The sequence below is a fragment of the Uloborus diversus genome, unplaced genomic scaffold (assembly GCF_026930045.1).
Source record: "Uloborus diversus isolate 005 unplaced genomic scaffold, Udiv.v.3.1 scaffold_289, whole genome shotgun sequence".
Taxonomy (NCBI): Eukaryota; Metazoa; Arthropoda; class Arachnida; order Araneae; family Uloboridae; genus Uloborus; species Uloborus diversus.
In genome coordinates, this window is record NW_026558449.1 from 28462 (window position 1) to 54821 (window position 26360).

General features: G+C 31.7%; 1 protein-coding gene across 1 annotated transcript in view; it reads right to left on the minus strand.

Moving 5' to 3' along the window:
* The window catches only part of LOC129233252 (xylulose kinase-like), a 56869-nt gene that overhangs the window by 8173 nt on the left and 22336 nt on the right, over positions 1 to 26360 (minus strand). Inside the window, exons 4-12 of the mRNA XM_054867303.1 lie at positions 25882 to 26163; positions 25598 to 25729; positions 17102 to 17161; positions 16837 to 16918; positions 7830 to 7986; positions 7599 to 7714; positions 7448 to 7521; positions 1067 to 1163; positions 611 to 669 (exon numbers count right to left, since the gene is read on the minus strand). Of these exons, the coding sequence (XP_054723278.1) occupies positions 611 to 669; positions 1067 to 1163; positions 7448 to 7521; positions 7599 to 7714; positions 7830 to 7986; positions 16837 to 16918; positions 17102 to 17161; positions 25598 to 25729; positions 25882 to 26163 (1059 nt within the window). The remainder of the gene's footprint in view (positions 1 to 610; positions 670 to 1066; positions 1164 to 7447; positions 7522 to 7598; positions 7715 to 7829; positions 7987 to 16836; positions 16919 to 17101; positions 17162 to 25597; positions 25730 to 25881; positions 26164 to 26360) is intronic.

Here is a 26360-nt window from a genome sequence, read left to right on the forward strand (position 1 = left end):
TGTTATGTTTTCTTTCCATCATTTAACCGGATTCATATTGCCCTACTACATGACGTCTGCGCCCATGCTTTCCTATGTGAAATAGTGTTCTTTTCCTATTCCCTACCTCCCCACCAAATATTGATGATGAATTCAGAATCACCCTGTATATATATATATATATATATATATATATATATATATATATATATATATATATATATATATATATATATATATATGTGTGTGTGTGTGTGTGTGTGTGTGTGTGTGTGTGTTAACTTTCTCAGGTTTGTTTGCAATTTCTAATTGGAAGCTTCTGGAAATCATAAGATTTAAATTTGATCAAAATCTACAATTTTACAGCAAAAAATATTGATTTTGGCCACAGTTAAAATAATTTTTACAGTTGCAAATAGAACAGAAAGTGCTTCATGATTGATATTTAAATCACATACAACAAATTAGAACATTATATCTTGCAGAATTGCAAGAATTTATTGCTGCAGAAATGCAACAATTCTTTTGTGGTTTTATACTTTCTAAATGAACTGAAGCAATATTTATAAGCGTAAACATTATTGCAGAAGAAATTTATTAGAGCACTTAAAGGGATTATTAAGATACTAGCCTGTACAATTGCTTGGTTAGCTGATGCCCCACCAGTAGCAATAATTTTGGACTTAGAACCTAAAATTAAGTAAATAATATTTTAGTTTTTGACGATTACAAAACAAAGCTTTATATATCACATAATTAAACTTTATATTTCATATAACTTTAAAGTTCATAGCAAGTTACACTAGCAATAGTTATTCAGTATCTATTACAAATGCATTTTCTTGGAATATTTCTTATCCTAAACTAAACTAATTGTATTATAAATTTACTATTTGAGTTAAGTTGGTCGTGCTAAATAAAATATTAAGTTGTAGCTTTATATACTTCATTAGATAAGTATGTAAACCATTTCAGGTAAAAATAAAAATGTCATGTTGAGTAGTTTCAAGCATCAGTAAGAATATTTCAATCATTAAAATGAACATTGTTGAAAGAATACAATGAAGATTGAAAAATAATCTGATACCTATTGTAAATCCCACATTTTCAGCATGAACTCTTTTTGCAAGAAATTGACCCTCAATAAGAGCTCTTACTTCAACTTCTTTTGAAAATCGCTGAACCTGGATTTAGAAAAATTAATAATAATAATAAGTGAAATGAAAACACTGAATAAAAAATTTACTCCAAAAGTACTTTTGAAATAAACAATTTATGCTTTAGTTTAATTTCAAACATGAACAAGACAAAAATTCCTTCAATAAAGATAAAAAATATGCTGATATTGAAATGAAAATCATAAAAATCTTAGAGATTTGCTGAAAAAGAAAATAACCTTAAAAATGATTTGTGGTGCAGAACTGAAATTTTAATTAACATATTTGACAGGAAAAAAAAATTAAATAGTCCACAGGGTTAAAACATCTATCTCTTTTGTAAATATTGTGTTTAAGTTACATTAGAACTATGAACCCTTTTAATATAAAGCTGAGTAATTTAATATTGAAACAGATGTGTGAAAAATACTTGCATTTGTTAATACAAAATAAACAAAAGAAGAAAATTGAATATGCATGTAATAACAATCATAACTATTTTGACAGAAACAAAAATATCTAGAGAACAACTATGACTAGGATTACAAGTATGTTGAGAAAAAAAATAGATCAAAATTCATGGGAGCACAAATGCAATATAATTTATGATGTCTGCAATAATGGCCATAGTATAAAAAACAAAATATATAATAGAACAGGATAATATTATTTTCATGATGCATTAATAATTTTGTAACTTTAGAAGAATATAAATGGTGATAAAAATGTAAGTAATATATTTCAAATTCAAACATTTTTTGCACAAATCAATAATTTGAAAAAATCATAGATTTTTAGAAAATGCTATAAAAAATGTGGAAAGCATCATGGAAATATCCATAGCATGACAAACTTACAACCCTAACTATAACCTAAACTTTGTTGGACGTTACTTGCAAATGATTTGTGAAAATAATGAACAAAGAAAACCATCACATAAAAATGTACTTAAATAAATGACAGAATGAATCATATCACTGTAAATGAGAAAAAATAGTGAAAATACAAAAGAAACATAAAAGTGTGCAGAATTTTTTAAACAAAAACTAAGCAGTATTTACACAATATTATAAATACTAGAAATGTAAAGTAAAAGACAAAATTTTAGTGCAAATTTGAAGCGTATAACCAAATTGAATTTGTTACAACATTAATGCATCTGTGGTAGTTATAACTTACCAGAAGAATTGTATTTTATACAATTAAAAAGATAAACATGAAATACCAACACTCCACTCAATGAACTTCTATTCAGTTACTGAACTTTTCAAAACAGTCAGTACTTCACTCAATATTAACGAGAAATTATTTCTCAAACTTTTTAAATTTTGCATCTTTAACAACAGTTTCAAAAATGGCAATTCATGCTTTCAACAAATTAATGGTATTGCAATGGATGCTAATTTTAGTTCTACCCTAGCAAACCTTTTTCTGTTATTTTATGAAAGAAAATTTTCTATTGATAATCCTGGTTCTACACCTTATTGTTGCAGATATATCGATGATTTATCAACTGATGAATCAACTACTTCAATTTTTCTGAATTGAGCACAAAAAAAATTATCATAACTCCCTAACATTAAAAAAGAAAAGTTCTAATAGTAAAGTTTTTAAATTTTTTGACATAAAGATTAATATTGACTCCAACTGTAAAACCACAATTTATGATAAAAGACACGAATTTCAATTCAAAGTTAACTGTCTGCAAAGTTTTTCTTCTTGCCTCAGTAAAAAAGTTTTTATTGGCATCATTGTTTTGCAAGCCATCAAAATCAAAAGAATTTGCAACACAATTACAGCATTCAACCAAGAAATGAATATACTTAAAAAATAAACTACTTAAAAACAATTTCCCAAACATTCTCATAAAAAACATTTTCGCTAGCATAGTCTTTAATCGACATTTTGCTTCACTGTAACTGTCTAACTATTCATTCTTATGATTTAACTTTGAGAAACCACACGTGTGGACAGTTAATGATGCATTTTGAAATTTGTTTTTTGATCAACCCTGCACGATTTATGGACCTGCTTTTAACGGATGATCCTTATTATTTATTTGAATGGATCTATTTTATTTTTATCGACTGGCATGAGTACTGACATGCTGATTGTGGATTTTAGTTTGCACCCGGACACATAGGTAAGACTTTTGAATTTTTGCTGGAGGTATGATGGAGGGTTATTATTGATAGCCTTTGGCTTCTAATAACCGAGATGAAACCACAGTGTATATTTAGGTCTTAGTTCCAGAAATTTGCATTTTTTTTCCACATTAGCCAAATGTATTCCTGAATGCTAGTTTTTTCGGAGCTGGACATCCTCCATTTAGTTTTTAGTGTAATTTTTGGTCTTTTGACCCTAATATGAAGCTTCCACTGCTGAGGAGTTCTGGTTTCATCTACGTAAATTATCTATTTTGTTATGTAACCTTGTCTGCTTGTTGTTTGATTGGTGTTTATATTTGCCCGATTTATTTGTTTGGTTGCTTTGCACACACATATTGCACGTAACGTACAAGTGTTCTTCGGTTCATGACAGGTTACGCTACTTCCTTGGTCTGCCCGTTCTCCAGATATGACACCCGTCAAACCTGTCTCGGATTACTTTGGTCGGAGACTCACCCATGTGTCTCGTCTGTAGTTGGTACGGAAGAACTTTGGCTTCAAATTGAAGCCAAATGGGATGCTATTCCCAATCGTGACATTCAGAACCTCTATGATTTGATGCCAAAACGTATACAGGCTCACGTAGAGGCGAGGGGTAGCTACATTCAGTATTAATTTATGCAATTTATTTTCATTTCATTGATCTGTAATTTTGATCGTTTATTTGTAGCACTATGAGTAATATGTGCAATAAATTTTATCCTTTTCCAATGAGTCCTTCATGTTGTTGCAATTTTCACAAACATGAGCGTATGTATAGGGGAGAGTGGTGTACCTTGAACCTGTTTTTAGTTGATGATTTTTAATTTAAAAAATAATGCCATAAAACATTTATATACATATTTTCTACATACCTTTGACTGTTTTTTATGTCATATATTTTCTTTAAAGAATTTTATTGTATGGTTTAGAACTTATTCAGAAAAAACAAAAAACCTTCAATAGGTTCAAGGTACAATGTTGGTATTGTACCTCGAACCTAGTTGAATTATTCCTTGTGTATTTGGTTAATAAAACTCAAATTCATTAGGATTTTAACATTTATTAAATAGGAGTAAGTGAACATGTATTTATAGCAAATATTAAACACAAAAAGTTTGAAAGCAAAATATTGCCCCCCCCCCCAAAAAAAAAAAAAACAACATTCTATCTTTGTAATGAAGCAGTTAACCAACATTGTACTTTGATAAATCAACGCCAAAAACCAGTTTTTGAAGCTGTCGTTCTGATCCACCAGATAATGTAGGATGAGGTAATTTAAAAACAACATCACATTTCTCCAATTCATAAGTGTTTGGGTCCACTCTAGCAAACTTTTGGGAAGCTTCATCTTTTTTGAGATATTTTACTTGATAAATATCATCGTCAATTGAGACAACTTCAGCAGCAAAGAATTTCACACTTTTTTTAGAACTAAGTTTTGCAAGAACAAAACTTCCACCTTCAATAACTGAATCATCAGGATCTACCAAATTGAAAAAATCTTCCTCCGGAAGCCCTACTTCTTCACATAAATCAGCCAGATCTGCATCAATGTCAGACTCTGAGCTGTCTTGAAAAATCTTTTTCACAGCTCTATTTTGGGATGCTTTTAATATTTTCTTAGATTTTGGCTTTGGTTGTTTTTTTCTTTTTTCGACTTCTATACGTTCTTTTACTGGAGTATCTGTCAGTATTAGAGATTTTCCTTTAGATCTTCCCTTACGTGTTTCTTTTCTTGGTAATGCTTTAGGATAGGGGCGGATGTCTTCTAGAGAGACCATTACTCGTGACCGTGAAGACGTTGGTGTCATAGGCTCTAGATCTAAAGTTGAAGTTGATGAGCTTCCTATAGATGAAGTTGAAGGTTCAACTAATGTAGAAGAAAGCCTATTTGTGTTTGATGCCTCAATTTCCTCAGATTGCATCGGTCGATCTGTAACATTTGAGGCCAGAAATTCACTTTCAGGGAAAATATTTTCATTGAGTGGAAACAACCCGGTTTTCTTAAACCCTGAGATAATGTTACTCGGGGTAAAAGCAAGTGGAAAGGCTTGTCCAACCAACTCTGCAATATCATAAATAGTTGCTGGCTTCCCAACATTTCCTGGGCTAATCATCCAGTCATTCATTGCTGAGCTGAAATAAGTTTTAAAAGGACCGTAAACACTTCTATCCAAAGGCTGCATTTTGTGAGTTGTGTGAGGGTGGAAAGTCACAAGAGTAACGCCATTTTCTTTAGCCAAGCTAATTGTCTTTACCGAAATATGACTTTCATGGTTGTCCATGAGAAGAATCATTTTGTTTGTATTGCTCGCACCACTGAACTTAATAAAGTGTTTGATAAAATCAAAAAATAGATCTTCTGTTGACCACCCAGATGGATTTGCTCTTCCAATGGTTCCTGGTGGGGCTCCTTTTAGCATATGTTCTTTGAAATTTTTCCGTGGAAATATTAGCATAGGAGGGATAAAACCTCCTCCAGCATTGATTGCAGAATTCATTGTAATGTTTGTTCCCCTTTCTGCATTTGTCATACTCCCCACTTGCTTTAGTCCTTTCATGGCTAATATTTTTGGGGGAGTGTGAACCGTAGATAATCCGGTTTCGTCACAATTCCAAATATTATAAGGACTGATCTCCGGATGGTTTTGCAGTGCTTTTTTATAGTTAGTAAAAAACAGGGTGACATTTGTCTTGTTGAATGCAGTTGATCGCGCTAAGCTGGTTGCTTCAGGTTTCCTAAGAGACAGCTCTTTAGAATACCTTTTTCGAAACAATCGCAGCCACTCTTTGCCTGCCATTTTCTTGTCATCCCATGAAGGATCATACTTTTTTTTGTTTTCTCTAGCAAATTCATATGCTAAAACTCTGACATTTTTTAAAGTTAACCCATAGTGAAGATTTGATGCTTTGAGTATGTATTCCACAATAAGTTTCTCCTCTTCTACAGTAAATACCTTTTTCACGTCATTGTTGCTTCTGTATTCAAAAGTATTTAAACCAGATGCTTTGAACTTATTGACATGTCTTAAAAGTGTTGCTTTGTCAACTCCAAAGTCTTTTGCAGCTTTGTAGGCTGTAAGCTCCTTTTTTACAACCTTGTTTACTGCCATTTCCAGATCTTCTTTACATATTGGTTGTCTTTTTACTCCAGTTTTGCTCCTTGGCATCTGAAAATTACAACAGGATTAGTCTAACAATAACAAAACAATACAAAATAACAATAACAAAATTCTGTTTGAAAAATGCTTAAGTCTCTAGCCTAAATTATATTTTAAATGACAGATGTTTGAACAGTATTATTTTCTAAATGTTTTTTTAAAAATAGGTTATAGGACAACCATATTTTGATGTTTCTAAGAAGTTTTTCTTGAAAGAAAATTTTGAACTCAGTATATATAGGCCTAGTATTATTTAGGCTATGGTTTTCTTCACTTAATAAAATGCAAATAGTGTTACCTAGACTACATTTTTGAAAAATAAAGAGTATTGATCTTGACATGCTAGGCTGAATTGAAAATATTAAACAAAAAATACAGTAAGTATTGTACCTTGAACCTGTTCAAGGTACAACATATCACCTAGGGTCAAGGTACAACACTTGACCTATTGAGCAAAAATGGCTGCTAGCTCTTTTAAGCCTAACTTTCAAGTGACTCTAAGCATATGTAGTTGTAGCTAACAAAATACTTAATCAATTATGATTACAACTCTAAATGTATAAAAATTGATTAACCAGTTAAAAATAAAAGTATAAGCATGAGAAAACTTACTTTTGAAGTGTAATTTTCCTATTTTCCTTGTTGACCAAAATAGAGAGTAGTAGCAACAAACTAAACACGTTTGTAGAAGTCCCTGGTGGCTAAAAAGTGAACTATTAGTGCAATTGCTTTGTTATCTAAACAGATAGAGCCACAATCAACATAGGTTCAAGGTACATGTAGGCTCAAGGTACAACACTCTCCCCTACACATCAAGAAAGAAGGAGATGTAAAGAAAGAACATAAAAATGTACAAAGTCTTAATGTGCCTCATAAATTGAAAAATAAATGAAGAAAGATCATTCAAAAAAAAGATCATGAAGTATAATGCTTAACAGTTTTGTAGGTAATATTTGGAGATGTGTATATCATTTGGTTTGGAGAATATGCTAATACCTACCAATTCATTATTTCTATTGAATCGATAATCTCCAATCATAGGTGGAACTATTTCCATCATGTCAAAGTACATTCCTAAAAAAGAAACATATTAAGTTTTTCCACATATCTAAAAACAGTTCGTGTATTTGCAGATAATAATAAAAAATTACCTATGTTACCGAAATTCCCTCGAGGTGTGCTATCTAAAAGATCACTAAACAATTGCCATGATCCATCAGCACAATCATCTCTTATTCTTTCTCTTGTAAAAGAACCATTTTTAAAACTAAAGGAAGAAAATTCATTACAGACAGGACAGAAAATATTTGTTAAAAAGAGAAGACAAATTAATGTCACAGTATAATATTAAAAGTTCAACTAAATAATGTGAGTAAAATTACCATAATAATGCCATGAAATCTTTGCTGGTTAATGGGTTGCAAAGAATGTGCCCATCTAAAGAAGGCCTATATTCAGTCAGCCAAAGAAAAACCGTGTCACTAGTACCTAAGCTGATTGCCATATCTCCCTTGTTTAACTGAGTTCCAGCAAGGGAAGCTGAAAAAAAAACATATGAGTCATTTTCTCTAAACTGTGACATTCTTGTCCTTGTTCCAAAAATGACAAACTAACTTGCATAGAAATGAAATTGATGCTAGAATGCTTTAATAACATGTTTTTATGTTTGTAAAATAGTCTAAAACAAACTCTCTATAATTATTATTCATTTAAATATTTTTTACATGAAAACTGTCATTCTCCTGTGTGTCCATACCCCCATCTTAAAGTAAAATTAGTTCTAAAAACTTAGGAAGCCATACATATTTGTAAATAAATTGTTGTTTTAGCTGTTAACAACTGCTATGCAATGTTGTAAAATAGAAAAATAATAAATAAAAAAATAAAGACTTTTTAAGTTTTGAACCATTTTGAAAAAAAAATAACAAAAATGTACTTTGATTTTGTTGTCATTCCCCTGTCAAGGAATGGAATTAATGATTCTCACATCTGGTAATGGTTGTATTAGCCCATAATTTAGTCTTTGAACTGTGGCCTCATTATAGAAATAATCTTAATTGGGTCTTTTTGCAACCATACAGAGTCAAGTCTAGTTGGGTGACCTCAAGTTAAATCTTGTTAAGTATATTGTTAATGACTGTCATTGCCTTGTCTCTAAAAATTAATTTCATTTTGTAACAATAACTCAATGAGTGATAGACTCTTGTTTGTATGGAGGTTTTGCACCTTACTTTGAGTCATATTAATTTGTGTTGTATGTAGTTATGACAATATATAAGTTACTTTTATTTTTTGTCTTTCCCCTGTCACATGTAAGGGAAATAAATGACCACAATAACTACTTTTTGCAATCCACCACACTAGATCTTTTAAAATTATAGTGTTTCCTTTTCTCTGAGAATTAATACCTTCAGCAGAATGTATTATTTCCTCTTAGTGTCATTCCCTTGTCATAGTGCATGCTATTCCCTGCCTTGTACAAATGGCGCTGTTTAGAGAAAAAGACAGATGAATATTTAAGTAAACAATCATAATACAAAGCACTTTAACAATGACCAAATTTCTGAGAGCTTCTATAAGATAACTAAAAATTCATTCACATATAGACTTCAAAACTGATGAATATTTGTAGTCATCAAAAAAATCTTGAGCACTGCAGTTAAAAAAACATAATCACATGCTTGTAACACAATGAATCAATTAATTTTCTCCCAATGAAAAACTTCATTTTGTAGCATTAGCTAAAATAGGTCTTTGGCTCAATATCTTATAAAATGTTCCTTTTCATTTATAAAGTAATTACATCAAAACAAAACAATTTTTGCATAGAAATTGAGAAAAACATTAGGTAGTTAGGAAACCATTCCCTTTTATATTTATCATGCTTTAATGAATTTGAACTATGAGGAATTTTTTAAGCAAATTTAAACCATTCAAAAACATTATTTCAACATATTTAAACATAAAAAACAGAAATATTTATGCTTAAAAATAAAGGAACACTAAACAGTTATTTGAGTAAGTCCTTCACACTTTCTTTATTTTTTATTTGTTTATTTTTTTTATTTTGAATTAATAAAATGAATATAGTAAAAAACACAAAACTTTCTACTGACATGCAGCAAGTATGTACAATAATCGTCTGTTCATAATGCTCAGTTCTGTTGAGCCTCTCCTTCTCTTATTTAATTTTACTGTAATTATATATTTTCAAAATACACTACAATCATCCAGATACAATTTTCATGAAAAAATAAAATGTTGACCTAGATTTATGTGTCACACTGAGCATGCCTATAGCTGGAGTTTTATGCATATTCTCCCACCTAGTACAGCATGTCTGAGGCTGTAAAGGGAACCCATAAACAAGAGGAACCGTGTTTATTGTTGGCGTCTAAGCAGAAAGTCCCAAAGTCTAGTTTTAAAACACTGTCAATATCAACTTTTGAATTGCAATGATATATGCTAAAAATTATTTTACAGACCTCCAATTCCTATGGTAGTTTTACTGACATAAATATTCAACACTATAATTGGGTTCAAAAACTTAAAATATTGTAAATTCTAACTGCAATGGTTTCATAAATACACTTTGCAGATTTACACTGGTATTCTCCACTTGGACGGGGCACGTTACATATGCGTCAAGGGCAAATTTTACATAGAATTTATTCGTAATTAAACTCATTTTTTAATTACAACTATAGTTACAACACCAAAATAAAAATGATTTGTTTCTGAAAAATTGCACGAACTTCACATTTACATAAAACATCTTTTTGAAGGGGGGGGGGGGGGCGATTTTGTAAATTGCAGCCCGACCCAGATGAAACCCTTGCAAAGAACATGACTATATTATTGAATTAGTTTTTATTTCATCTTGATTAATAACAAGATGAAATAAACATTTAATTAATAACAAGATGAAATAACTCTTTAAGTTTCTTTCCAGAAACTTTAAAAAAATGCATTGATGTCTTTAAATTTCAAATTGAGTCTAATAAAAAATAATTGCATGAACTAGTTCCATTTCGCTAATCCCAACATGTCAATCATTCTTCAGCGTGCGAATTTAGCTACCACGTATAATGCAGTTAGGTAGAAATGTCACGTGAGTCACTCTATCCAATGACGACAGCCATTTCATTTCTACTCCAGTTCAAACTCGGCTAACGTAATTTGTGCTTCACACGACTTGGACAATACGCACCGTGTTCGAAACTAGTTTTTCCTTAGGTCTCAGTTTTGGGGAGCCGAGTTTTATCTCCGCGCTGTGACGGTATTGAGAATAGGGCCGTAAATAGTTTAATGAAAACACCATGCATCTATTGGTGCCCTTTTCTTTATGAATTAAAAAAAAAAAGAGAAGGAGGAGGAAGAGAAAATGCATGCTACAATGTCTTTGCATTTCACTTTCTAAACATTTTACTTCTTGCATTGCTAATTTTTCATATAAAATTCTGTGGAATTTTGGTCTTAGTCTTTCACCCAGATGACCCAGCCTTGAGTTCCAGCACTGGAAGAATTCTCAACTTTGTCTGAATTATATGGCAATCCTAAAGCTTTGCATTAGTAAGGAGTGTTGGAAAAGGTTTTTTTTAAGTTTAACTGCTTAAACATAATATTAAAATGGGCAAATTAAAATATTCTTTATGTATCTACATACAACATCTGTTGGAAAAGCATCTATCTTTTGACCAAAGAAAACACATTGATGAAACTAGACTGTTGAAAACCTAATTCTCTTCAAACTAGTCTTCTTATTGGTCCAATGGCAGCCACTTTTTCCAGTGATGTTTTCATTGTTGGAAGCATTCCAAGAAGACCTTTTTCAGAATGGAGTTTTGCACAGCAGCTGTTGCAGTCACAATGTCCGTTTGTTTTTGATCTTCTACCTTTCAATGGCTTCTTGAGTTAGTGGAACAGCCTGAAAATGCAGGGGACATATCAAGAGATAATGATGTTTGTTGAGCTACAGAAGTCAGGATTTTTGCCAAAAAGAGCTTGAAATGTACTGGAAAATCATCACTGACTGTCGTTTGCAACTTCCAAATGATTTCCACTTGGCTGTCCTCCAATGATGAAACTTGTTGCAGTTTCAGTTATCCCATCATCTTATTCGAACTTAAAATATCCAACACGAACACTATACATTACCTCAGTCAAACTCTTTGCCACTGACTGACGCTATTGGCAGATGAGAAAAATTCATACATGCACACAAAGGTTTAAGGTCAGCTCACGTAAGCATGCCTGCTTCAAATCTTTGCACAAAAAAAGGGAGGATCCTTTTCTAGTAGACCTTGAATAATATAATGAAAGGAGTGATAAAAAATACTTTTTTTTTGCTTTTAACAATAACTACTTTATTAAAAATACAGTTAACAATAACTATTTTTTATATAGTAAATGCAAACTACTTTTGAATTGCAGTTACTACTTAACTACTTTTATATGATGGTATTTAGCTGAAGGTTCCATTTACACTCACGTTAAAAAATTTAAAAGGTAGAAAATAAAAAGAAAACTTGTAAAACTGGTTTAGAACACACAGCAATAATAAATTGTCTTGTTCAAATAGGGAACATTATAGTATAAGACGCCAAATTTGGTGACCTGAAACTATGCATTTATAAGGTAACTATTATTACATCAAACTGTTAACTTTTTTAAATGTTTTTATATACTTATTTTTGAACTTAAAAAATGCACAGATAGAAATTATACTAAAAAAACAAAAGAAAATACCCTAACACCTTTTTGCAAAAAATAAATAAATAAATAAATAAATAAATAAAATAAAATGTACAGAAATGCAGTTTCTCACTGGTGTAGGAAAAGGTTTTGTTTTTGCAATCAAGAGTTTTGAAAGCAGTTTGTATTCATGACTATGTTTTTTTTTCTTCTTTAAATGTTGCTTTTCAGCTGAATCAATATCTATGAAATTGTTTTTTTTAATTTCTTGTAGTCTTCTTAATTTTTTTTTAAACTCAAATTTGCGAATTGAGATATGAGTGTATGCTGCAATTTTCACCTTCTCCAAATTGATTAGTAGTTAATGGTCAGGCAATGTCTCACATTATATCAGCTTTTATTTTTTAGTGTTTAGATAAGAGGGTTGAACTAAACTGCTAGACTTCTGACTGTTAACCAAAAACTTTTCCGGAAATGATAGCCAATATTTAATTTGAGAAATGGCAGAAAATTATCAAATATCTGATTTTCTTAAGTGTTTTAAAGCTAGTTAATTCCCTTTAAAAACACAATTTCCCAAATTTCCCCTAACCATGTAAACGTTCTTATCGAGTCCGCTGCTGCACTTGTGCAAGATAAGTGCAAATCAGAATTGTTGCATTTGAACCTTATCTATTTTCACAGAACTAATGTAAAAAGTAGTCTGTAGGAATCATTACAAAGTGGTACTTTATTGTTCGCATTACTCACTGCAAACTGCACAAAAAATTTTGTTACTTGTAGCATATAAGTTCCAACCAATGACTGAAAGTTAATGCTAGTAAAGTATGCCTGAATTACATTTATTAGATTTATAATGAGTTAGAAAAGTTCGAGAATGTTCCAAAGAAAAAAAAAGTGATTTTCTAACCATCCAAAACTGAATTAAAATTTGCTCAAATTAAAGGAATTACCAATGGGAACCAAGATGTAGTACTAATGAAGTTCTAGTGAACAAAAAGGTTTTACCTGAATCAAAATATTTTTCCAGCAAACACATGAAGGAAGGGGGGCTTCATCACCTTGAATCCCTGAGAGCTCTCCAAAAGGGGACTTTTGAAAGACAATCCCCCCTCCCCCTCCCTTCCTCAAGAGAGAATTTTCATGAGAAAACTTCCAAAATTCTCTCAGGAATGAACCCCCTCAAAAGAGAGCATTCAAGATTTTAATTTTTCAATGGAATGCTGGATTTATTTGTAGATCTATTTTGAAAAATTCTTAGATCTTTCTTACGCCTTTATGCACAAGTTTGGTAGGACCTCATATGGAGTATGATGTTCAGTTCTGGTCTCTTTATCACAAAAAAAATATTTCTTTATTAGAAAGGGTTTAAAGGAAGACTACTTGGCTAATAATGACACTTTATGATTTAAATTATGATATCTGACTTAAAAGGCTTAATATGTATAGTCTCAAGCAAAGGAGAGTCAGATGAGAAATGATTCAGTTGATTAAATCTATTAAAATGAAGAGTGGTAATGGTTTACATTTTTGCATGGATGGCAAGGAGGTCAGTGTTTTCAGCTATTTGAATTTCAAGCTAATCCAGAAGAAAGGAGAATTTACAACTTCAGTAGGATAGTATATACTTGGAACAGTTAACTGGAAGAGGCGGGTAATGATCAAGAAGGTGGATAGCTTTAAGTGGCCCTTGATTTTCACTTGGGATTGATGAATTGATTAGGACCAGACTAGCTGCATACAGAGCCTGTTGCTGGTTGTCACTTTTGCATTTTCATAAATACTAATTCAAACAATTAATTTTGAATTTTTTGTGCTAATTATTTTTCATACATAGTTTATTTTTGATTTTTATTTCCTTTCATAATTTTCAACTTTCTTTTCTTTTTTCGTTTGAATGTTTAAAGAACAGTAAGCTAATAAAAACAGCAAATATCTTTGCTAAGGTATGAACGATATTCACAAAAATATTTCTGGGAACATGAATTGTTTTGCTGATGATGTCAAAGTTATGGGGACTGTAGAAAATGAAGAACAAGCAAATCAGCTGCAAGAGGATCTAGATCATATTACGGAGTGGGCTGATAAATGGGGTATGGCTGTTAATGTTGGGAAATGTCAAGTGCTACATTTAGGGCATGGAAATAAGTGTACAAGTTATTATTTGCAAGGTTCAGTCATTAGTCAGGCAGACAAAGTTACTGATCTGGGGGTCCTAATAAGTCAGGATTTAAAGTTTAGCCAACAGTGCAGCATTGCTAGCAACAAAGCCAATAAGATGCTTGGGTTTATCAATAGATCTATTTCAAATAAATCTAAAGAAGTTCTTCTGCCCTTATTCACCAAATTCCAAGCCACGCTTACTCTTTTGAACACTAGGTGGCAGGGATGCACGGGGTCACTCAAAACTTCCGGCGGAAGTCTTATGTGTATTGCTTCTTACGACGAATTGCTCTGTTTACGTATCTGTAATTTGATTGAATTTTTTAAATTAATCATAAATTTCAAAGGCGCAAAATTTTCGTAAAAAGAGGGGATGTTGTTCTGCTTTCGGGTACAGCATGAGGACAGGAGCAAATAAGATGTCAGAAATAAAGATGTTCAAATTTCTAAAGGTCCTGATCGTCGAATCAAAGCCAATGCTTTAAAGCGAAAGGATTGAATCTTAATGAATATTATGTAGTAAACACACTTTGTGCGAGGTATTTACGAGCTGGAAACATTCACCTTAATTTCATCAGCTTTGTATTTTTACTGTAATGTGTGAAGATCTATATTGATCTATATTAAACTGATTATTAGAAAAACTCAACCTGAACAATTTTTTATTTGCTTCCTGCAAAGCTGAAAGTTTCCAGTGTTTTGACGGGTTTCAAACAGTTTGATTTGTGTGATTAAAATAAAGAACCACTATTCATTACCTCATGAGAAAAAAACTTCCCATAGCTCGAACTATCAATAACTCGAACCATTTAGCCCGTCTCTTGGGACTTCGAGTTATTGACGGTACTTTAATATTAGGCGCTGTAATTGTAAACAAATTTAGATATTCGACAATCGGTAAACAAACACATTTATTAAAGTTATAGTATAGTATCATAGTACAGCTATTGGTATTACATTCAAAGCAATTTTAACGCAGGAGAAAGCACTCGGAGATTAAATTTAAATTTTGTTATCTTTCAATTTTTTTTTATGCCTATCAATCTTGCTACAGAAGCAAGTTGATTAAACAAAAAAAAAAGTGATGAACAAATATGTAATAAAATATATTAAATATCAAACCTGAAAATTAGGTAGCAACTGTAATAAGTGTGCGTGAACTGAAAAGCTACAACAGGAGAATTGATTGAATATGACACCAAAACTCCCTGTCATAGCCATTCTGTGTGAACACAGTGCAGAAAAGCTTCCATCTTTGAAAAAATAGCTTCAACTTAAGAATAGGAATTACAATTCACAACGTACTTGCAATCCAGTAGATTTGTGATTCTTGAAAGCAGACTTTGTATCAACTTTATTTCTGTTTAGGAGGTATTCATAAATGCTTATCATTGAAATCGCGGTAATGATTGACAAACGAAGACTCGTTTTTTTTTTCTTATTTCTGTATTTAAAGGATCAGGAAAATCAGATCCGTTGATCGACAATTTTTGAGAATAGCAAAGCCTATTATACTCATTTCATGCATTAAAATACGCAAAAGACATGATTCTACCTAGAACTGAAAGAAAACAAAATTGCCTGAACACTGTAAACATCAATCGTTAGCAATAGATTCGCCATCCATCTACTAAAGGATCGGTAAGGTCACAGCCATTGAAAGATAATTTTTAACAATAACTAAGTTTGTCTTTCTTATTTAATGCATTGAAATATACAGAAGACATTATTCTGCTTTTTAAAGAAGCACAACAAAATCGCTTTCGCTATGAACACCTATCTCTAGCAATGGAGATTGGCGCTTAACCGGAAATAAGACTCGCTACTTCCGGTCTACGTCAGTGGTTTGTTTGTTTATTTAGGATATTTGGTGAATATAGAAGTTTGGTAAGCCCCCATTTGGAGTATGCTGTTCAGTTTTGGTCTCCTTATCTTAAGAAAGACATTAATGTATTGGAAAGGGTTCAAAGGCGGGCTACAAGGCTAATAAGTGGACTTTCCCACTTAGATTATGATTCCAGGCTTAGAAAGCTAAAAATGTACAGTCTTGAGCAAAGAAGAGACCGAGGGGACATGATTCAGCTGTTTAAATTTATTAAAACGAAAGATGTTACGGGGCTAAAGTTTAGCACTGAAAACAGGACAAGGGGTCATTGTTTTAAGCTATTTAAATCTCAGGCTAACATGGATATTAGGAAAAATTTTTATTTTAGCAGGGTAGTGGAACCTTGGAACAGCTTACCGGAAGAGGTGGTAATGAGCAAAGGAGTAGACAGTTTTAAGAGGGCCATTGATCTTCACTGGGGATTGTAAATTGACTAGGACCAGTCTAGCTGGGCCCAGAGCCTGTTGCTGGTCGTCACTTTTGTGTTTGTACAATATGAATTAAAAATGATCATTTGCAAAAAAAAAAAAAAATCAATAATATTGAGTCAATTGAGTCATTTTTGCACTTTAAAAAAATAACTGCACAGTTAGAAAAAGTGAAGGAAAAAATGCACAGAAAAGAGAAATAGTATATTTGAGTATTACCTGGATTGTCACCAGTAAATGCTATAATTTTACAAGTCTCAGCAAAACCATAACGATCCACAAAATAAGGGGCAATAGTACCCTGGAAACAGAAATGAAAGGTTCTATCATAAGTCATCTAATCATTATAAAATGTCTTGAAAATTATTTGAAATATCTTTAAATTTCCTAATTTGCAAATGTATTGTAAACTTTTTTAATGACATGCAAAAAAAAATATATGATTCACTACACATTTTTTATAAATATATCTGCCTCTACTTACTAAAACAGTTGAAGAGGGTACTGGAACACCTAACTTCTCCCTAAGATTTGGAGCACAAACCTAAAAATGACCAAAACGTTAATTGAATGCAGGTAGAAAAGCTGTCATGATTTTCATGAGGTATGTAGCATTAAAACATTTACTGCTTACTTCAAGGTCAATTATTCTGTAAACCACAAGTCAAAAAATTTGAGACACAGCTACAATTATACTAAGTGATATAGTTTTAGACCAAGTTTACATGCTCATGGGTCTTGGGGGGGGGGGGATTGAAATACGGGCTTATTTTTATCACCCAATATATGCTTTACATAATGCAGCAATATGTACAATGATTCACTTGCTTCTTACATTATCTTTGACTTGGTGATGATCATTAATCAATGCTGAACTTTAGAAAGAGAATTTTAATTGAGTTGAATTGAGTAAATTATTACAGCTAAATTTTGTATATGCTATTAAGCAATAAACTTTTGAAAATAAATAAATAAATTTATGATCAAAAGTAAAAACATAAAAATATAACGTCCAAAAAAGCTCAAATGTGTAAAACATTGCAACACAAAAATAAATGGGCTTATGAACATCAAGATATTTAGTAGCTTTCTTGTGGTTCTAATACACTCATCTATCAGAGAATTAATCTCATTCCCTTTCTATCTTCTTCCTTTAGAAAAATAGATTTAATATTATTTTGAAATTTAATAGGAGTGGTTTATCATTCTAAATTAAGCTATTATCTTTTTATTTATTTTTTTTCTTCAAAATTACCAAATTTGGGATCCCTTAACAAAGCAATCTGATTAGATTATATGCATTTCTAATCCAAATCTAAAATTACACTAAATTGAGTATAATTACAGCTGTTGCTCAAAGTTATTGACTAATGGCTTATAGAGTAATTAACTTGTAATTTGAACTTTTTTTTAAATTATCAATTAAAAAAGTTAATTTGGCACCATGGGTTTCTAAACTGGACCTAAAACTACACTACATTGAGTATAAATACAGCTATATCTCAAAGTTTCTGGCTTGTGCTTACAGAGTAATTGATTCAAAAATCCTTGACCTTTCCAGTGGGGTTCCCATAGGGTATTATACTAGATATATGCCGTATATTCTCAAACATTTTTTAGACATATAGCGTAAACCCTCAAGCTTCATAAATTTTCATATTATGATATACTATGTGTATGATCACATACACAAATTGTGCGTAGTGGATTAATGGGAGTATACCCTCAGAAAAATGGATGGGAACATCACTGGACCTTACATTTCAAAATAATCAATTTTGAGACTGCTTAGTTAGAGAAGTTGATTAGATACCATGGGTTTCTGATCTAAATCTAAAACTATACACATGGAGTTTTTCTACAGTGTTATAAAAAAAATAAAGACTTATGGCTCCCAGAGCAATTGACCTTAAATTTTGACTTTTTTTTTAATTATCAACTTTGAGGCTGTTTAATTTAACAGTTGATCAGGTGTCTTGGGTTTCTAACCTGGATCTAAAATTACACCATAAGGAGTATGTCTGCAAATGTGTCAAAGTTTTGAACTTGTGGCTTACAGAGTAACCGACATTGAAACTTGACCTATTTCTTGAAAATCACCCACTTTAAAAACCTTTTAAAGACTAAAGATAAGAATAGTTCATGCTGTTTAATGCTTTTCTAAGTAGGGAAATGTGGGGAAAGGAAATGATGAAATATTTACTTTGCTTTTAATGCCACCTATCTGGTAATATTTTAACTATGTAGTAGTACATGTTGTCTACTCCAGTCAGGAAAAAAATAACGCTGTGGATTCAAGCATTTGATAACAAAGGAAATTTTCAAAATTTGATACTCATATTGTGATATATTGTTATAAGTCAAAAATTATTTTTATTAGTAAAAATGCTAAAGTTCTTGTTTTTCACATTTTAAATATTAATTGTGACCTTCTAACCCTTGGAGCAATAGTTATTTAGTTCATATTAAGCTTATTTGTATTTTAAATATTTTGTACAACTACAGTACAAAGTTTAGCAAAGTGGATGGGGCAAAGTGAAATAATTTATTTTGTTTACTCACTCAATCATTTACTAAATCATTATGTATTTATTTATTAGTTAACTTCACCTAGTTTTTAGTTCACTTCTCTTTATTCATTCATTCACTTATTTTCCTATTCATTCACCTTTTTACTCACTCATATTTCTTCATATATTAATTATTTTTATTTAATTATCCTTATATATTATTTCCAAAGCCTGTTTTTTGTTCCTACGCGAGATCTCCCTCAATTCTTGAATGATTTCTTTGACTTACATCTCATTTTAAAGGTTATTGTGCAGGCTATTGACGAAAGATAGACCCACAGTCTAAAAATTGTTTTTTTTTTCCTGTCAAAAAATGTGTTTTAAAGCACTGGAGTGAGGTTTTCTGTTAAATTTATAAGTTTAACTCGCGCTGTGTCCAACAGAGCTGAATATCTTGATCGGCAGAGCGTTCGAATGGTAACCAGAAGAACGAGTGTTCGGGCCCATCCCAGATGATCCTGCATCAAAAAATTAGACAAATATCACAAAGTACCTGAACACATACAAACAATAAATAGAAGTGAGGGAAAAAAATTTTTTTTTTTGGTTTTAAAGCTTTTGCTCGGGTTAGAAAGCTAAAGCATAATGTAAGCGAAAATATAACTATCAGGTTTAAGATTTCAGACTACAATGGAATGTAAAGTCAGACCAAACAACGTAAGTAGAAGCACAAATTTGTAAATTACAGCAGACACGTGTTTCGGCGTTACAGGGAACGCCTTTTTCAATGCAAAAAATAATGAGCTTATGGATGAAAAGACATCTGACAAGACTTTTGTCGGATGTCTTTTCATCCATAAGCTCATTATTTTTTGCATTGAAAAAGGCGTTCCCTGTAACGCCGAAACACGTGTCTGCTGTAATTTACAAATTTGTGCTTCTACTTATGTTGTTTGGTCTGACTTTACTATTCAGCACAAAGGTATTATTTATCTTATTACAATGGAATGGTTTTTTGTTCTAAAAAAAATAAATCGTACACTGATATGTAGATTCTTCTAATGACAGTTTTTGACCCTTTGTACAAATAAAAAAAAATCTAAGACAAATTGAAATTACGCTTTTCATTTAGTTAAACTATGAATACAAAGTAAAACATTAAAATTACTAACAATTTGTAATGGATAAAATATCAATTTTTTTCCTTCTTTCAGCAAAAAACAAATAGATAGTCACATTTTTACTACATTCAAAAAGCTACGCTAAAAAAACAAACTTAGTTCAACTGATTTTGTATTTCAACCGTTCGGTTAAATGATGAACACGTGCTGCGACCTAAGCCATAACGGTTCAAGCAGCCTGAGATAACAAATTGTAAAATAATTAAAAAATAAAAACACTTCTCTTCAATATCTTAACTTATATATTATTTCTATGAACAATTTTTCTGTCGGTATGCGAGAACTTTCTTATTTCTTGAAGAAATTCTCCTCTCATTTTAAAGCTTATCGAGCCGGCTAATGATAAAAAATAGACTTACGGTCTAAAAATCAGTGTTTCGGAAATGCCCATTGCTGTTGCATAACCTTGATGCAGCCTGTAGTTCTTATGAAGATTATTTTTTTAAAGCAAAATTTTAATACAATTTTCCAATGTTTTGCGTCTCTTTTGTCAAAAAAAAAATAAATAAATAAATAAAAAATCTACAATTAACCTTTTTTTTAAAATGAAGCTTAAAAGCACTGGACTTAGTTGTTCGGTTAAGTTGATAATTTTTCTGTAGAGCAATCGGCTATAAACTAGCTGACTTTCGGGACCGCTCGGGCTGTCCGACATTATAGCAAATTTAGGTTTGTACTACGCATTACATGTACTCATAACATACAACAGATAAAACACGTAAGGGAATAAAATAAATACAACGAGAAAGCTACTTGGCGTTTTGACTCCTTTATACAGGCTATAGTTATTATTCAGATAAGTTGATTATTAATCGAAGGGTGATCTTTCTTTTTTGTTTCAAGATTTGACTCTCCTCAGACCACTAAGCATAATGTAAGCATAAAAAAGAATTAGATTTAAAAATTCAGTTCTCAAGGGAGTTCTTTTCATGCAGAAAAACTTTTTCATTGTATGCTAAAATGTATATTTTTCTCATAGCAGTAGTAGGAAATCATTTTCTACTAATCTGCTTTTGGGGGGGGGAGGTGATGCATTTTGTCTACGTTCGAAAAATTACATTTAAAAATTGAACTCAATTCAACTGGTTTTGGTTTTGAATAATTTTAAGTGTTTGATTAAAAGAAAAACATATGCTGGCATTCAAGCTGTAACGGTTAAAGCAGCCTGCTATGGGAAAGTGTGTCAATTTTCAAAAAAAAAAACACTTATTTTCACGTTCAGCAATAAAATCAATGCGACGGGAATGCTCCTTGATGTTTCAACTCCTTTACACAGGCTACAGTTATTATTCAGAAAAATTGACGATTAATCATAGGGTGTTCTTTCTTTCTTTCTTTTTTTTTAAAGCATTGACTCCATTCAGATAACTAAGCATAATGTAAGCATTAAAAAAAGTATTAGATTTAAAAATTCAAACCTCAAGGGAATCCTTTTTGTGCAGTAAAAGTTTTTCATTGTAAGCTGAAATGTAGATTTTGCTGTTAGCAGTGTTCGACCTTTTATATAAATGAAAAAATACTACGCCAAATTGAAATTACGAGTTTCACTCAGTAAAACTTTAGCTATTTATTCAAATACGATATAAAACATTAAAATTATTATCAACTTCAAAAGTAAGAAATCATTTTCTGCTCTTTGCTTTCTGCAAAAAAAAATGCATTTTGTCTACGTTCGAAAAAGTACACTTAAAAAACCGACTCAGTTCATGTTGGCATAAAATATTATTTTATTTTTATCCTCGGTCCACAGCCGATAATTTAAAGAAAATATTTTAAAGTTAATTGTTACCTACTTTAAGCCCAGTCTGGTAAAAGTAGAATTCAACTAGTTGGTGCTGACACTTCAATTGACAATTCCCCCACGCCATAATTAATGGCGACTGTTTACTAAAACCATTGAAGATTGCATGTCTCGATGTGTTGATTCAGAAAAAGTTGAGTTGTCACCTGATTGATTCGAATTAATTCCACTTGTTGTCCGCTCGTGCCATGGAGACGAGTACGGATATTCGCGGCAGTGGAATAAACAAATGAGTGATAGTTGCAGTAGAAGTTAGTGTGGTGACGTCATCGAGGCATGAAATCTCATTGGCTGATGAAACATATATATTGAGGCGAGTGGCAACACTCTCTCTCTCTTCTCAACGATCCCCAGTTTTGTTTTGATCCTGAAGCCTAGTTGGGCTCACGTGTGGAGGGGGTTTTTCCCCGCGGTGCTAGTGGGGGTTTTTTAGTGGTGTGTAACTGGTGATGAATATTCACCTTGCTTTTCAAGTATTGGAATTTTCCAAGTCCTGGAATTAGAATGAGTCCAGGTGAAGAAACACTTGTTTTGTGTCCGGCCAATTGATATTGCCGGGGAAGTGCATTCCGAAAATTCTACTGGATATGTTCGCCGAATCTTCGAACTGTCTAACGTTGCCTACCTGCTAAGGGCGTTCCTGAAGTGTGATCCGGAAGACCTTTTGTGTTCCTGGATGAGAATCCTTCGGACTGGCCAGTGACTTCATCGACAGATTGGTGACATTTTTCTTTTACTTATTGGAACCACTTTTGATGTGATATTTTGGGGGTGTTCTTTTATGGGGGATATTGTATCATATTTCTAGTCATATTTAATAAATGTATTTTTTTTTCTGAAACATGTTTTTTGCTTGTCTCCAACTTGACATTACACGGCCATTTAATGTTGGCTTAATTTAAATTTTTTAAACTTGACTTTAATTATGCCAACAGTTCAATTGGTTTTTGTTTTGAATTTTAAATGTTCAAATAAAAGAAAAACATGTGCTGGCATTTAAGCCGTAATGGTTAAAGCAGCCTGCTATGCGAAATTGTATCAATTTTCAAAAATAAAAACACTTATTTTCAATCTAATTTATTATTTCTCTAGAATGTTTGTTTCAACTGCTACACGAGATCTTCCTCATTCCTTAATCAAATTCCATGTTTTATGAATAATTTTAAAGCGTATCAATGCTGGCTAATGACAAAACAAAGATGTATGGTCTCTTGTTTTTTTTTTTTTTTTTTTTGTTAAAAAGCTTTTTTGCTGTTTTTTATTATATTGCTTCAATGAATAGCATTCGAAAATGAAGACACAACTGCTTGAAAGGTTGGAGTGTCGTGCTGTTAATCAGAATGGCGCCAGTTCAAATACGTGCCAATAAATATCTCTTTAATGTTTCTTTTTCTTCCATCAGATGCTCACATAGGCAGGACTGTATTTGCCACAACCCGTTTTTTCATATGTACAATTACTGCTTTTTCACGAGTCACTCAGTCACACTTTTAATGATATTTATGTTTGCATTGAAAATATGTACAACCAAAAGGTGAGTGATGATTACATTATCGAAACGTTGGATTTAACGAGGTTCTGTTGCTGATGTCTTCAATTTACATGCCTTCTTTTTTGCATTTACTTTTTTCCGTTTACTTTAATTCGGTAATTTTCTTTCGATTCTTCTTCATAATATTCTTTCTTTGAAATTTTTAAAGAGCGAAATGCCACATCAAACGATTCAAAGAGAGCAGAGTTCCGCATGGGTCGACTAGTTTGTACATAGTTTTGGTAAACATTTTTTTAAAATCATTCAACTTTTTTTTGACTGATTCATTTGATCAAAAATATGTTTTATAATTGAATAGAAAATACTTTACAATAAAAATATTGTATTTTTTTACTTAACCCCATAAAAAAAGTGAACATTTTCCTTTTTTTTTTTTTTTGAAGGCAAAAGTTTACTGCTAAAAATAAAAAATACTGATTCAATGCCAGTTTTATTATAAAATACAATGTTCTTTCTTTATGTACTGCAATTTTCAAAACAAATTTCAGATTTGTTTATTTTAAAAAATCTCACTCATCCTAACTATTTCACTTTACCCCACATTCCCCTACAATAGTGTGGAGTGTAGTTAGTCCCATAGTATTTTTGTCAGTCACTCATAACTTTAGCAGATACCCATCAGAAAACAAGGCAAAAATGATGAAAACAGTATTTTCCACTATAAGTTATGAGTAACCCACTAAATTATGTAGGTCAGTCAGAAAGTTAGTTGCAGTACTTCGTAAATATGTTCCGTCAAAGACTATTTTGATGACATTGTGTGGCAACACTTTAGACATGTACCTTTATTGTGTGACATAGAGGTTTCCCCCGAGGCAAGTTTAGTTTTTCAGATAATCAGTTAACATATCTCCTAAAGTAGCGTCCAAATTGGAAATGAATACATACATTGATTCATTTTTTGTGGGAAAAAAGGTGCAACTGCACTGAAATTTATGGGCAGTTGCATGAAGTGGATGGTGAAAATGCAATGTCAAGCTATTGCGAAATGGTGCAACATGTTTGAGAATGTATGCACAGATACTGATGATGCTGAGCATGAGGCAAGACCAAGTTTAGGTGGGAAGTGTGGGATCCCTCTCCTTAGCCACCAAGACCTTTCAATTCCTGACTTCCATGTTTTTAGTCCCATGAAAGAGAAGCTTTCAAAGCAATGATACCATTTTGATGTCGAAGTGAAAGCTGCAGTCCAACAATACTTATCATACATTAGACGGAATGTCTTTGCTGAAGGCATCAGAAAACTTGTACCATGCCTCAACAAATGCTTAAATAACAGAAGTGGTTACATTGAAAAATAGATTTTGAATGGAACTTTAAGATACTAATCACGTTATTGTAACATTTTAATCCTTTATTTTTTTTCTTGAGCAGTGCAACTAACTTTTTGACTGACCCCTGTCATATGTATCTATTAAGCTGCATTTATATTTTAAAAAGTTGTCATGGGTCACTTATTACTTTGAAAACCAAACGATCACATAGTCAACATCATGTAATTACAGACTTAAACTTTGACCTTGACTCACAGACAAACAATAAAAAGGAATCATCACTCTCTCTTTTCATAGTGCTATTAACATATCCAGAAAATTTTACAAAAATTGAAGACATCAACTACCTAAATTTGTTTTCTTAAAAAAATTATATGACTCTGAAGTACTCTAATCATTATGATTACTTCAAATTTGAGAGCTTATGTTATGGGAAAATCAATTTTTTGCAATATTTACTTGCAATAAGACATTGTTAATATAATAAAGGCTCTTTGATTTTGCATTAAAATACTAGACATGGAGTAAATAGATTTAACCCATGAACATAACTAAATTTATGAATAAGTTGACTCTTAAGTATTGCTTGTTTTTCAGCTTAGGATTGAAAAATAAATAACATTTTATCCAGACAAATAAACCAATCAAAATAAAATACTAACCTCTAAGCAAACATCAGACCAATCCTTTAGGTGAATATCTAACAAATTCATTCCAGATCCATCACTTAAGTCAATGGGAGCATAATGGCAAAGAAATAGTGTTGCAGCAAAACTACTAACAAGGGAAATTCTCTGTCAAAAAGACAGGGGGAAAAGATCAAAAATTAGACAGAAAAATCATTTTTAACAGCAAAGTATTTCAACTCTGTAAAATTAAATAGAAGCAAAAATTTAAGTTTTATGTCAACAAGAAAGTTTAAATGTAAGAAGTAGGGAAATAATACCTCAGTGTTGTTGTACACAACAGGCTTAGTTTGGTGCAGTTTTGCAATTTGGCTTGCAGTAAACCTTTCATAAGCACGAGAGCCTGTTATTTGCGACAGCATGATTGGACCACCAACACCCCTTTCAAATGTTTTACAGTATGATGTAGTACTAGAATCCATCCAGACTGGAGAATCTCTCATGCTAAAACAACCTTGCAACTGCTCATGTAGAAATTTATTCGGCAGCACAGTATGAAGTATTTGCTCAGCACCTTTCTTCCAATAGACACTTCCATGTTGCTTAATGGGGAAAAAAATGATAAATTACATAAAGCAATAACTCAAAAATTTGTACATTAAATAAAAATTAGAATTTTCGATTTATGAGAATTAATGGTTAATGTATTATTTTTATTAAAGTTTATTGTTTTGATACAATAAAATGTTATCTCATACCCCCAAAGCAGAATACTTTACGATGTTCTGCAACGGAAAAT